General features: G+C 29.9%; 3 protein-coding genes across 14 annotated transcripts in view; 2 read left to right on the top strand and 1 right to left on the bottom strand.

Moving 5' to 3' along the window:
• Positions 1 to 4,703, top strand: part of bru1 (bruno 1) — a 350,067-nt gene extending 345,364 nt beyond the window's left edge. For 7 of the 11 annotated variants that reach the window (XM_085203423.1, XM_085203418.1, XM_085203414.1 and 4 more), the window contains 2 exons: positions 101 to 223; positions 1,296 to 4,703. In XM_085203423.1, coding sequence (XP_085059549.1) covers positions 101 to 223; positions 1,296 to 1,588 — 416 coding nt within the window. In that variant the 3' untranslated portion in view covers positions 1,589 to 4,703. The remainder of the gene's footprint in view (positions 1 to 100; positions 224 to 1,295) is intronic. The other 4 variants (XM_085203425.1, XM_085203416.1, XM_085203424.1 and 1 more) reach the window with 1 other exon arrangement.
• A 580-nt stretch (positions 4,704 to 5,283) lies between these two features.
• Positions 5,284 to 10,096, bottom strand: LOC146528622 (endoplasmic reticulum lectin 1). Of its 2 annotated transcripts, XM_085203411.1 has the most exons (8): positions 9,719 to 10,096; positions 8,820 to 9,051; positions 8,562 to 8,726; positions 8,049 to 8,341; positions 7,837 to 7,890; positions 7,026 to 7,181; positions 6,089 to 6,251; positions 5,284 to 5,606 (listed from the first exon to the last, which is right to left on the bottom strand). In XM_085203411.1, exons 1-8 carry the CDS (start codon positions 9,869 to 9,871, stop codon positions 5,308 to 5,310), a joined length of 1,515 nt encoding a protein of 504 aa, XP_085059537.1. In that variant the 5' UTR covers positions 9,872 to 10,096; the 3' UTR covers positions 5,284 to 5,307. The 2 variants fall into 2 exon arrangements, with proteins under 2 accessions (XP_085059537.1, XP_085059538.1); XM_085203412.1 differs by lacking the exon at positions 7,837 to 7,890.
• A 533-nt stretch (positions 10,097 to 10,629) lies between these two features.
• On the top strand, positions 10,630 to 11,882 carry cni (protein cornichon). The gene is made up of 4 exons (XM_085203413.1): positions 10,630 to 10,813; positions 10,884 to 10,996; positions 11,133 to 11,276; positions 11,736 to 11,882. The coding sequence occupies exons 1-4, from the start codon at positions 10,664 to 10,666 to the stop codon at positions 11,761 to 11,763; spliced, it is 435 nt and encodes a 144-aa protein (XP_085059539.1). The 5' UTR covers positions 10,630 to 10,663; the 3' UTR covers positions 11,764 to 11,882.
• The last annotated feature ends 1,719 nt before the right edge of the window (positions 11,883 to 13,601 follow it).

Genomic DNA, 13,601 nt, shown 5'->3' with positions numbered 1-13,601 from the left:
TTAACTAATTTTTCATTAACATGTGCAAAAATATGTAAATGTTTTTATAAACACCAATAACCAATAAATAATGAAGTACTATACATATACGATGTCTCAGGGTCGACGGCGGAGCCGCTGAGCTCTGCGTACGCGGCGCAGTTCGGGTCGGCGTACGCGGCGGCGCCGCTGGGCTCCGTGCTGGGCTCCGCGGCCGCCGCCGCCGCCGGCAAGCAGGTCGAAGGTGAATATTTTTGATTTATTATTATTAACTTCTATTTATCTATCTTTATCTTTGGCTGCAGCTTCATCCTCGTGGTTCAATTTGAACTATAGGTTGCTCTGGCTACTTGGTGAAGCGTTATAAGTAGGTACGTATACAAATTTTACCTATATAAAAATTGTATACTTATAACGACTGACCAGGTAGCCAGAGCAAGTAAAGCAACTCTAATAGGTTACTCTGACCGCAGGTTCAGTGGCTTTCTTAGAAATGTTTAGTTAATTCAAGTCCTGAGATTAACGAGTTCAACCAAACAAACACTTCAACTTTTTAAAAGTATTATAGAAGTAAACATTCAAGTGGGATGGGCAAATTGTGTGTGGTATTGGATGATATCCACTCGATGGAATGCTATGTACACTTTCTCGCTCTATTAAAACGGAGAGCGGCGTTGAGTCCCAATTCTCTACATGCAATGTCTCGAATTAGAGCGAAAAAAGGAGAGCGGAATATCTCAAAACTACGTAGAATATTCCCTCATCCTGCCCTGCTATGCAGAAAGCTATGCTAATATTTTTTAAAATAAGTTTTAGCATTTCAATTCGTAATGTTTGTCTGTAACACTTATCGATCTTGGAATAGGACTCGATTGTTTAATATAATAATTAATACTTAGCTGACATTTATAATACTTCGCCGTAGGTACGTATAACGTACCACTACAAACTACTGCAAAGTGTCCTAAGCGTCAGATTGCCAAAAATGTTTTATATTAAATATAAACGAATTAAAATAATTTCATTCAAAAAGTGTTAAAATCGAGAAAATCTAAATCAAATCTTATTAATTAATTTGTTCTTTTGGTAACAAAAATTTAGGTTAACGATTTTATATCAACAACTTTTAATTATTTTCTAGAATTTAGTTTATTCGTTCGTCACGCGTTGTATTTAGTAATTCATTGTAATTTATTAGATTTTATCGACAATACACTGGCTTATTTAATTTGAATAGATACATTAATTAGTTGTGTATTTTTTAATAATGTAACCATATGAACATGTATTACCCGTAAACTTATCTTTATTTACAGTTTCGTATCGTTCCATTGCAGGACCCGAGGGCGGGAACCTCTTCATATACCATTTACCGCAGGAATTCACTGACACAGACTTAGCGTCCACGTTCCTACCTTTCGGTCACGTGATATCCGCCAAAGTGTTTATAGATAAACAGACAAACCTGTCAAAGTGTTTCGGCTTCGTCTCATACGACAACGCGGCTTCTGCCCAGGCCGCCATACAAGCGATGAACGGCTTCCAAATAGGCACAAAGAGACTCAAAGTTCAATTGAAACGTTCTAAAGAACTATCGAGACCGTACTAGAATATTCCAGAACTTGTTCCTAGTGAAATTGAAATATTTGGAAATAGTATTGCAATTTTGAGGTTGTAATGTTTGAACGGTTTTTGTGGTTATCTGGTGCACTTTGACTGAGCGTTGGTGACGCGTTCCGTTTAGTGTCCACGTGCACAGTTGTTATTTAATAAGTATAAAATTAAGGTTTGTGTCAAAGGATTTATCGTTTCCAAAGTATTCCCCAAATTTTCTTTATTACCTACATACATTTATTATTATTATTATTATTAATAATAACAAAAATATAAACCTAATTTTATTATTTTTTTCTTAAATTATAAGTTTTAGTCAATCTAAATTTAAGTTTGTAGAACTGATGCGAATTACGCACCAAAGAAGCTGTCAACGAATACTTAGTTTTTTTTTAATGTTAACTTCAGTGTCATAATTTAAAAAAAGTTTACCAACTTGTACCAAAATAAAATACAACTTAAGTATTTATTTACTGTTATGTTCTTTGTGAATATGTTTTTTTTTTACTCTATGTGTAATATTTTTTTTTTCATTTAATGAAAAGTGCTTTTGTCTACAGTTTTTACAGTCTTGTTTAAAAATATAAGAAATGTTAGATTAATATGATGATCTCAAACGCGATCAGTGTATTTATTAATTACATGTTGTCAATAGAGTACTTAATATATTTTGTGTTCTATAAAATATGAATATTTGTCTCTTTGTCCTCATATAATATGCAGAACAAATATTTTTTTATTATCTTAAAAATAACCCAAAGACACTTATAAGGCATCTTATCCAAAAATATGATAATATATAATTATTTTTTAATAATATTATAAAGATAATGAAACAAAATTACTCTACGTTCTAAATTAAAAAATATTACATATTAAACCGTTCATGTTTTTGTATAAGATTTGTCAGTGTATACGATTTTTTGTAACATTAAAACTTATTTTGTGAATATTAAGTCAATATTTTATTTAAAAAAAACTTTTCTTAACCATTATTGTGTTTGTTAACATCAACATTTTGACCTGTTAGTCAATTTTTTTTTTAGAATTAAGTATTTAAACATAGTCTAAGTTCTTGTGTAAGTTCGACTTTCATAATTTACATGCAAATTGCTTTGTTTTTCTATTCTAGTTCTTAAATTATGCTATAGATTCATAGTTTGTTTCACTTTTTCATATTTACTATTTTCTATGTTTAGATAAAATTGATAAAAAAAATATTTCGCATACTACTAAGCTGTCACTTCTATTTTTATTGATTAAGTATTACTTAATATATTTTATTCCTTTACACTATTTTTAATGTGATTATTAAAAAAATCGCTCAATCGGGGGACGTATTTGTGTAATTTACTTAATTAAAAAAATGTTTTTTTTTTAAATATAAGGTTACTCAGATATTTACGTTTTGTGCCAATGCGTTTGATAAAACATCGATGACCAAACGTCAATTTTCATTTGTAATGTCATAAAGAATTAATTATGTATTTATTTAAGTACATCCCTATTTTAAATCTCGTTGAGTATCAATTATTGTTTGCTTTTTTCATTTCGATGCCTATCAAAGTCTTCTGCCTCGACTGGACAAATGTTTCTAAAATACATACATAATAAAACATAGACATTTTATTTTTAATTCAGTATAATTATTGTCTTACCGTGAGTCTTTGCAATAAAACTTTAATTGATTTTTTTTTCTTGTTTTTGTCATAAATAAATTATTGAAAATGCAATCACAATTCTAATTTGGAATAAAAAATTTATAAAGTATTAGATAAATTACAAATAAAAAGGATTTATTTGCGTATTTATCTTTTAATTTTGTATTAGAATTTTATATTGGAATACATTCAGTTCAAAATGGAACAAAAAAAATGACATCGTTTTCTTTAAATTATTGTTGTTACCCGCTCATGTAATCCTAGACACGACCACTGAATAGTTTGTTAATAGGTGTGATCTAAAAAAAAGTAAATGTATAATAAGAGGATTTTTTACCTACATATAATTTCTAGGTAATTTGGATATGAGACCTCATTGTTGTAAATTATATATATATAAAAAACAAATGGACAAACAAATTTAAATTTCTATAATAAACTACAGAATTGTCATTGAGTCAATAACTTATAGGTTGTTTCTCATAGTAACATTCAAATTCATTTCGTTCATGCATTTTAGAAATTTATAAAATAAATATGATAATTTGTTTTAACGAATTCTTATTCGCTATGTGAAACGACTTAAACTTTTTGGATTACAATAGAGTTGATAAACTCTACCGTAATCCAAAAAAATATATAATATTTTGAAAATGTAATTGCTGCTGTCTGCTGTATAAAATTGAATTCTTTCAATACATAACTGGTCTTATATTGTATAATTAAACAATATATTTAAATGATGATATAAAACTATACCAAAAAAAAACTTAGAAAATCATTTATTTTACAGATAAGACCAAATATGTGTTTCGAAAATAATATTAATGTTATTGTAAAAAAGGAGGCGTGTAATATTTGTTTGGCTAGATTATAATATTGATTGCTAGAAAGCTTCTAGTTTGGGTTGTATTAAAATGTGAAATGAAAAAATTGATGAGCTTACAACCGGTATGAGAAACGCCGTTTATTTACTTTTTACTGCCGTGCGGCGATGTGAATACAAATATTCCAATTATTATTAGAAAAATAACATAATAAAGTTCAATTTTTGTTTAATATTTTTATTTATACTTAAGTATCGTGAATTATAAATATATATTTTATAATACGTACAACACGTTCAAAATGATTAGGAAATGTTCCTATTATTTATTATCTATTCCACTCAAAAAAATTATCATAAATTAATTGATTATTTATGTCATATCGCCGCCATTTTAGAATCTAAACTATAATTTAAATTAAATGTCATAGTATAAGTGCCACAGCTTAAATAGCGATGTCACGGTACCTACATACATACATACAGACGCAAAATTTATTTTTACACTGTTTCGAGGCACCATATTTATTTAGTGGGTATACAATTGGTGTAAAATTAATAAGAGAACTCTTTTATACAACACCCGTTTTGTTGATATAAATGTAAATAAATGTCAAGTTGAATAATGTTTTGTTACTTTAACCTTACCCTTATCCTTTTTTATCCAGTAAGTACATGGTAATCTTTTGATATTAAAAGAAATTTTAAAAGAATACAATAATAATTTAATAATAATATTAATTAATAAGACAGTTATTGAGAAACTATATAAAAAAATTTTTGTTAGTATAAATTAATATTAAAAATAATTTAATATTAATTTATACTAATAAATAATTTAGGTGGACAAAAGCTTCACGCTAAAGTGAACTATACAAGAAGAAAATAAAAAATATATAAATCTAAATGGCTGTAAATTTTGAATAAACGATGTATGCAAATAATTTTGATACTACACTAAATTCGCTACTATAATCTATTCACTTCAATCAATAGTATAAATAAGTACGTAACAAAACAATATAGGAAAAAACTATAAGGTTATGAATGCTTAAAAACTTATATTTTGTTGTAGTCAAGTATAGCCCGACAGGTATGAAGTTTGAGAAGACACTACGCACTACACAGGCACGTGTCAAACTAGCGCATGAACAAACGTGTGCATATTCGATATAAGGTGCTCGGCACCAAAAAAAAAACAAGTTCACAAAATAAAACATTTATTAACTAATCTTTTTCTTTAACATCGACTTCTTCAGTATCTATCAAGGAATCCTTGGCGTTTAACGATTTAGTAGAATTTATGAGGCCATTTTCATCGGCAAGTGGTAAAATGTCACATATTAAAGGGCTCTCTACGCCTAGAATGTAATGGCAGGTCCTAGGTTCCAATAGATAGAGGGAAACTTGGGCGGGGCTCGAAGAATTTTCTAGACACTTCAGTTTAACTTCGGTCTGTCGAGGTTTGTTTGTTTTATCACATATATCGCCGTTGGAGTAGAAATGCGACACTGATGTACGTTGATCTGTGAAGTTTATTTTAATTATTATAAGTTAATAAAAACAAGGCATTATGGATTTATGGATGATATTAGTTTTTCATTTATAAAGATATTTTTTTCGAAAATATTAATTAAACTTTTAAAAAAAGGAAAACAAAATGACGTATAACGTAGCTTCGTACTTACACAAAAAACATTGAATTCATGTACAAAAATAAATATAACCTATACATATAATAGAATTGTAACTGGTCGCTGTGTATATGTAGAGGATATATGAGAAAATCTGTTACTGGGCGTATTTATAAATAGAATGAAAACGTATAAAAAATTGAACGAAGCGGAATTTAAACTCGCGCCTGTTAAAAACCGCTACCAAGCCATACATTCTCATTAAGCTACGTCGAAATTCTTATACGCGCGCTTACATTTAAGTTGTTAATAAATGTATAAATTTAATTGTGTTTGAAAAATTTATAACATTTAATTAATAAAATACATCTCACCAACAGGCTTTGGTGCTTTACCCCGGTTCTCCTTGATCCACTCCAAATGTGTTTCTTCATTGAACTTGCCCAACAGCAAAGTAGTCTTCGTCCCGCCTCGACCTACGTGATATTGCATCACGTGTTTACCGTAACAAAACTCGTACTTCCACCAGCCTGTGCCCTGAAAGAATAAATTAAGGAATAATATGTGTAACTAGCGGACGCACGCAGCATTAAATATTTTTAAGAGTCTAAATATCAAATTTTATAAAAATCGGTGGCGATTTAAGAATTTTCCCATACAAACTTTCAACCCCTTATTTGCACCCTTAGGGGAAGAATTCTAGAAAACGATGAAACACGTATTCAATTAAATACTTTTAAATATCTAAATTTCAAATTTTATTAAAATCGGTGCCAATTTAAATTTTTTTCCATACAAACTTTGAACCCCTATTTCACCCCTTTAGGGTAAAAATTTTTCAAAATCCCTTCTTAGTAGATGTCCAGATTACAAAAGTAAACTTTTGCCCAAATTTCACGTTTCTACTATCAGCGGTTACGGCTGTGCGTGCGTCTTACCTCAGTCAGTGAGGACAAGTCCTTTTATATATATAGATTATAGTTATTTTTATAATTTAAAATTGTGGAAAAAAACAAAAGTATGAAACAAACATCATCTAAATTCTAAATATCGTCGTGCCGGCCGTCGTGGTGTAATGGCACAGTGTGTGACTGAAAATGCGAGGGTTTTTAGTTCGGTTCCCACTGCGGAAATGAATTATTTCAAATGTACTTCTAGTAACAAGGCAGAGCACGGCATTGAGTTCCACTAAACACGCAATTAACGAAAGTAGGGTGTTTTAAAACTAGATTCCCTGTGAGCACCCTGCTAAATGCGAGATACCTCGCGGGTTAAAGCTAAAAAAATAAATTAAAAAGCCATAAAACTTACTCCATTCAAACAATTGTCGCCATTCAAAAAGGCGCGCACCGGTGAGTCGTCCGTGATGGGCTGAGGCTTCTCTATTAGACGCGTTGGTTTATTCTCTTGTAAATTTTCCTCTTCCCCTAGTGGATGTAATTCAAATTTCAAATGAGTTTCACCGTCCTGAAATAATTTATTAAATCAAAATCTTGAATTACATATAAATAGAATATGTCAGTCAAAAAACCAGCATCACGCTGTATCCCGCACACAGCAGGGTAGACAGTGAGATGAGAGAACCCAGTGTTAAGACACTCCGTTCTCCACTATCCGCTGAATTTTTCGAGGCATTGCGTGTTGAGTGGCCGAATTCTTGGCTGGATGACTGGCTCTCCTTAGTGCTAGAGCGAAGAAATGAAAATATTAATAAGTAATAATTCATTCCCTCGAGTGGGGATCGTTACCCACAACCGTCGCGTTTGTCACACCTTGTGCACCTGAACTACGACGGGCTCAAATAGAATAAGTAATAATAAAAATATGTTATATGCAATTTCTAGAAAAAAATACCTAACCTACCAACCTGTGACCTTCTTTTCTTATATATAACTTAATTTTTACTTCTTTTTTTTAATCTCATGGTGTTTGTCGCACGAAGCAGGGTAGATAGTGGGAACCTAGTGTTAAGGTTGTACGTTGGAACTTCTGTTATTGGGTACTATTTACTTTTTTCACACACATATAAATTACGCAGTCATACACACACACACACACACACACAAAAATAGAATAAAAATTAAAAAAATATATAAAGCAAACAAAAACAAAACAATGTTACCTTATCAATTTTCTCAACTTTCAATACAGCGAGAACATCATTAGCTTCCTTCTCCTGAACGAACATGCCAACAAATGTTAAAAAAGCATCTAATTACTACAACTAAATTGAGTAAAAAAACTAATTAAAGATTAATAAAGAACTTAAATACATAAAAAGTAACAATCAAAGAAAACTAAAAAAAACATTCTATTATGAATAAAAAAACCTACACTATTCATCAATTTCATTGCATGCGAGTTAAACTTCATGACTTCAACTTCATTTTTCAATAGACTTCTAGGTTTTTTTGGAAATCCTTCCAAAGGCATACAATTTATTATGTTTTCGCTGACATCCTTGGGTTTGAATTCGGGATGTTCACATAATAAAGGTGATAAAATAATTATTTCATATTCACAAGTCGCTATTTCTTTGAATGAATAAACTTCGTGCTTTCCATGGTTATAACATACATACAACACTCTTGTGAGACGAGGTTTTCCACTTAAATCACATATTGTACCTGAAAATTATATTTTATTTATTTAAATTAGGAACTAGCTACACAACAATTTCTTTACTAGCCTGAATAACTATGGTGATGTGAACTGAACTGCAATGGAATTTCATTATTTTAAAGACAATTATCATACATTGAAAAGTAAATTATTTTGTACAAATTTTATATATAAAATATAAATAGAATTATAATAATACATTATTAAATAAAACAAATATCACACCATCATTCATAGCCATTTCTATATATGGCAATGACATCCCCTCTACTTTAGTCATCTTAGGTTTGACCAAAGCTTCTGATTCTGCCTTCAAATCTGCCTCAAGCTTGAGTTGCTTTTCTGCATTCCAATGTCCCAAGAAAAACTCTTGTGTTTTCACTTGTTTCCCTAAAAATTATAGAAAATAACATATATATTTAAAGATCACTAGGTTAACTTTTCTGTCTACTATATTATTACAGCATTAGACAAAAAATATACCTTCTCTTTCTTCATGATATTGTCTAACATATCTGCCATGACAGACTTCATAACTCCAATAACTCTCAAGTCTGTACGAACATATTTTCTGTGAGAACAATGGCTTTAACAGGTTTATTGGTGTTGGCCCCTCATATTTATCGCTGTTTTGCATTTCTTTCACATGTAATTCTGGTATCTGACATTCATACTTCTCTTTATCAGAAGTAGTCACCTTTATTAGATCTTTGTTCTGAAATTTTAAATATATTTTTTAAAGTTGACATAATATCTTAAAATAGCACTACTCAAAACAAAATAAAGGCCACTAGATATATTTGGTAAGTTATGATTATGGTAAAAATTGCATAATACAATTAGTTTCTTCTTGGTGGGATATGAATAGTATATGTTGGTATCATCTTAAAAGTTACCTATACATTACAGACCACCTGCTGATCACACCACTGTTAGTTGCATCATCAATCCCTATTCATTCTACCCTACAATTTATTTGTTAATAATTACTTATAGTTATATTGGGCTGGAGCAGAGCTGAAGGCAAGTCCACATAATTTAAAGACATGTTTTCTACTTGATGTCACATATCACACACCTCTATTCTTATTTATTTCATTCATCAACATTTTTGACATATATTATAAGATATATATGTTTTTCTACACTGAAAGTATAATAAATTTAAAGATGAATTGGAGACGATTTATATATCTATATGGGTATGTCGCGATGCAGGACATGAGCCAAGGGACTTACCACCAAGGATGTTAAAGACCATGCAAAGTAGAGTAAGTTGAGTAGGAAGGTAAGAAAATAGGACGAAACGAACGACGAAACCCTAGGTAAACGCTAGGATTAATGCCAGGAAGATTAATAAAAAATAATTGTAGACGAAATACCTTGGAAATCCAGTCTTCGTCCGATATTTGTAAATTATCTAAATGTCCTGGCCATTCAATACCAAATAATATAGAATCGTCAAATCCTTTGAAATCATGTTCTATACCTAACACTCCTATAAGACTAAATAAAAGCAAGCACAAATATTTCATTTTTATAATTCTTAAGTCTTATTAATTTTCACTATTTACAACACCATAATAATAATAAATCAATATATATTTATGACTAATGTAACTAATATTTGATTAATTTTCTACAGAACATAATAATTAACCTGTTGAAATCGTAATATAAGTAAAAGATATTATTTATTTAATTACAAATGCACATATTTTACTCGCCGATTTACCAATTGGATCAACACAAATTACAATGAGTTGGTTACTTGTCATTTGTCAAATTAATCGAAACAATCACAGACTAAAAATAATACTGTATCCCGCACACCACAGGATAGGCTGAGAGAACGTAGTGTTAAGATACTTCGAGATAAATAGATGATTGAGTTGAATTTAATAATAATTAAAACAGGCTGGCATCAAAATACCTTGCACCTGGTATCATGGTTCAGTCCTAAAAAAAAACTTTAAAAAACGTTTATTATATAAAAAAACACTTAATTTTTCAGAAGCGTAAATTAACTCAGGTCGATTGACATGATCATTCAAACAAGGAAAAATTACAAAATAACTATATTAAGCTTTACATCAACATAGGGTCTGAAATCTAATAAGATAGTAGATTTACTAACGAAAATCAATGAATATTAAAAAAACTTACCTGTTTGAATCTATTCTATTCTTCCCTGGATTTTTATTGACTTCAACATTTTTTCATTTGAGCATAAATACAAGAATCCATACTAAGATAAGTGTAGAAGAACACAAATAGTAAAGTCATTGCTTGTCAATTGTCATCAGTCATATTTGTTTTTTGTCAAAATGGCGTTTAGTTTCCCAGCGTTTTCTTATATTATAGCGCTAATTGTAGATGCTTTCTTAATATTTTTCTCAATATTTCATGTAATAGCTTTTGATGAATTAAAGACCGATTATAAAAATCCTATCGATCAATGCAACAGCCTTAATCCGGTTAGTATAATACATCGTAATCTCAAGAGTGAGTGACCTGCGCCATGTAACCTTATTTTATTAATTGCAGTTGGTGCTACCGGAGTATTTACTACACTTTTTTATAAACTTTTTGTTTTTGATCTCGGGAGAATGGTTTTCATTGATAATAAACGTCCCACTTATTCTATATCATATACACAGGTAACAAGGTTATGTTTGTGAATCTTTCCTTACTAAATTCCTGCTTAAATTAGCATAAATTTGCTGTCATGCCGATTCATTGTTATATGAAACTTAATTCTAATATGAAACTTAATTCTTTACCTTATATTTTAAGGTACCGGACGAGACCTGTGATGTCAGTCCCTGGCCTTTATGATCCAACAAGTATAATGAATGCTGATGTATTAACTGTATGTCAGAGAGAAGGTTGGATAAAACTGGCTTTCTATTTACTGTCATTCTTTTTATACCTATATGGGTGAGTTGATTTTTGTCAATATCTGTTGTCTTATTACCAGAGCGAGGAAATGAAAATAATTTCTTCCCTGAACTTGGTATCAGGCCCCCAACTATGGCATGCTACTCTGCCATGACAGCTTTTTCATCTTTTAGTATTTTGACATTTTTATCTATAGCTTAGTAGTGTAGTTAGTGCTTGGATGGTATATAAGAGGTGTAGGTTAATTACAATGTTTATATTTTATACATATTTACTGCTGAATTCTTGAAGGATACATTACGTTGTTGAATAGTGGAACTCAACTCCAGAACAAAGAAATGAAAATATGAAATATTTCATTCTGTCGAATGGGAGTGGAACCCACAACCATCTTGTTTACTGTTGCAGAGGATGTCATGGCACTTGGTCTCAAGCCCACCATCCTCTCTAAATTTGTTGTAACTATAAAATAACTAATTATATTATTTTTCTTTTCAGTATGATTGTCGTTCTTATTGCGGTGTAAGGAAATTCTTCTGCTAATCATATTTATTACTAGATCCCTTAAGGAGTCATGTTTGAACAAGAATTTGTTACATAGTCTGTTGTGAAGTATTTTGATATTACATTAAAATTCAGAATAATTTTAAGTGTATTTATTGTTGGCTTACTATATTTTTAATTATAGTTCAGAAACCACCATAGTTATTTTAAAACAAAATATACAGATAAAAATTTAAAAAAAGCACATTTTAATTTATTTTATGAATTATACACACATTCTAACAATATTATGAATTATATGTTTCAATGAAATCATTAAATCATTATTTTTAAATGATGTTGCTTGTGTAACTTTACAACTATATTATTTTTGAAATGTTAACTCTAAAATCTTAATTTTACATCATATCTTTTTTGGACGTTAATAAAACATATTAATATCAAAATAACAAAAAAGATATTTTAAATGAGCCCTTGTGTTTAATCATTTATAAGAGAGTCATTATTTTCAGTAATGTTTGCGGGATCCAACTAAGGTAGTATTGCAAAAAAGAACCAGCATATTGTTATTTTTAAATTGAGGACAGATTGATTTGACATAGTTAGAATTTTTTATTAAATTATTCTGTTAAGGCTTTATTTAAAGTATGGTCGACAAGCCCTGGCTGCAAAGTTCAGAAAACTTAACTTTAGGGCGGCCACAACTGTAGTTGTAGACCGTAATGTAAATGTTTGTTGTCTTAGTTACAATGAGATTTAGATCCAAGGGAAAATTTTTATGGCCCCTTTGACAATAATGTTTTAATGTTTTGATATATTTTTAGCATTGTTCACTGTTAAAAAATTAATTTGACCATTATTTATTTAAACTAATGACAGAAACTGTATAATGAGTTTTTATCATTTTTTTAATACTTTATTCAAAGTAGGAATATAAAGGAAGGATAAATAGTAGTTAAGAATAGATTAATTCAGGAAGGATAGTGATTAATTTACAATAAATGTGTTGATATTTGTGAAATGTTAGGGAAAAAGAAAATTATGGTGTGTTGTAGAGATATAATAAAACCTATCAATCTACGCTTGTAACTTGTATATCAGAAAAATATATTAAGGTCAATTATTTAATTTTGCGCGGTGCCGGGGTTCAGCGCAAAATTACGGGTATACAGAGAGGATTTAAGACACTCATTTCCCGCAGACTGCTCATGAACAGAACTCAACGCCCTTTGCCTCGTTACCAGAGTCAAGAAATGAAAATATTATTGCATTCCACCGAGCGGTAATTGAATCCAAAACCATCGTGTCTACAGTCTCACGTTTATACACCTGCCTCATTGATGGCCTCATTTTGAATTTAAATTAAATATTTTAGTATTCATAAATTCATTAGTATTTATAAAGTTCTTAACTTTCTCGATATTCAATTATAATTTGTATCGTAGTACTCAATTAATATGGAAAATTTTAAGCCTTGATGGAATATAATTTGCTTGCATCATCATCTTTGTTTGTTGTGAATTTGCTCATCATTGTTATATTGTCTTTGGAAACCATATTTATATCCTTATCTAAATATAATATGGTTGACACATACTTGACTAGTATAATAACAAAAGTAATGTTTAAACTTAATTCTTACAAATATATTGATAACAGTTGACTGTCGGTTCATATTTTGCTGAAACCTATTTGATTTAACTATAGTTACCTTAGTATTGATAATTGTGATGTTAGTATTTAATATATGTTATTTGTGAAATATAAGCATGGTTAATTATTAATTTTCATGATTTAACATAGTCTTTTATATTTTTTTATTGGCTAAATAACTATACTTAAAAGACATAATCAATATTC

This window comes from Heliconius melpomene, chromosome 19 (genome assembly GCF_056956725.1).
Source record: "Heliconius melpomene rosina isolate 202511_hmr_F chromosome 19, ASM5695672v1, whole genome shotgun sequence".
Taxonomy (NCBI): domain Eukaryota; kingdom Metazoa; phylum Arthropoda; class Insecta; order Lepidoptera; family Nymphalidae; genus Heliconius; species Heliconius melpomene.
The sequence above is the reverse complement of the archived record's forward strand: the minus strand, read 5'-3'. Positions and strand labels throughout refer to the sequence as shown.

Excerpts from the sequence above, each read along its gene's own strand:
- cni (XM_085203413.1), top strand. The coding sequence starts at position 10,664 with ATGGCGTTTAGTTTCCCAGCGTTTTCTTATATTATAGCGCTAATTGTA. Across the intron at positions 10,814-10,883 it reads AATGCAACAGCCTTAATCCG|TTGGTGCTACCGGAGTATTT; the intron begins GTTAGTATAATA and ends TATTAATTGCAG. Across the intron at positions 11,277-11,735 it reads TTCTTTTTATACCTATATGG|TATGATTGTCGTTCTTATTG; the intron begins GTGAGTTGATTT and ends TTTTCTTTTCAG.
- LOC146528622 (XM_085203411.1), bottom strand. The coding sequence starts at position 9,871 with ATGAAATATTTGTGCTTGCTTTTATTTAGTCTTATAGGAGTGTTAGGT. Across the intron at positions 8,727-8,819 it reads ATATCATGAAGAAAGAGAAG|GGAAACAAGTGAAAACACAA; the intron begins GTATATTTTTTG and ends TATAATTTTTAG. Across the intron at positions 5,607-6,088 it reads TAAAGCACCAAAGCCTGTTG|ATCAACGTACATCAGTGTCG; the intron begins GTGAGATGTATT and ends TAAACTTCACAG.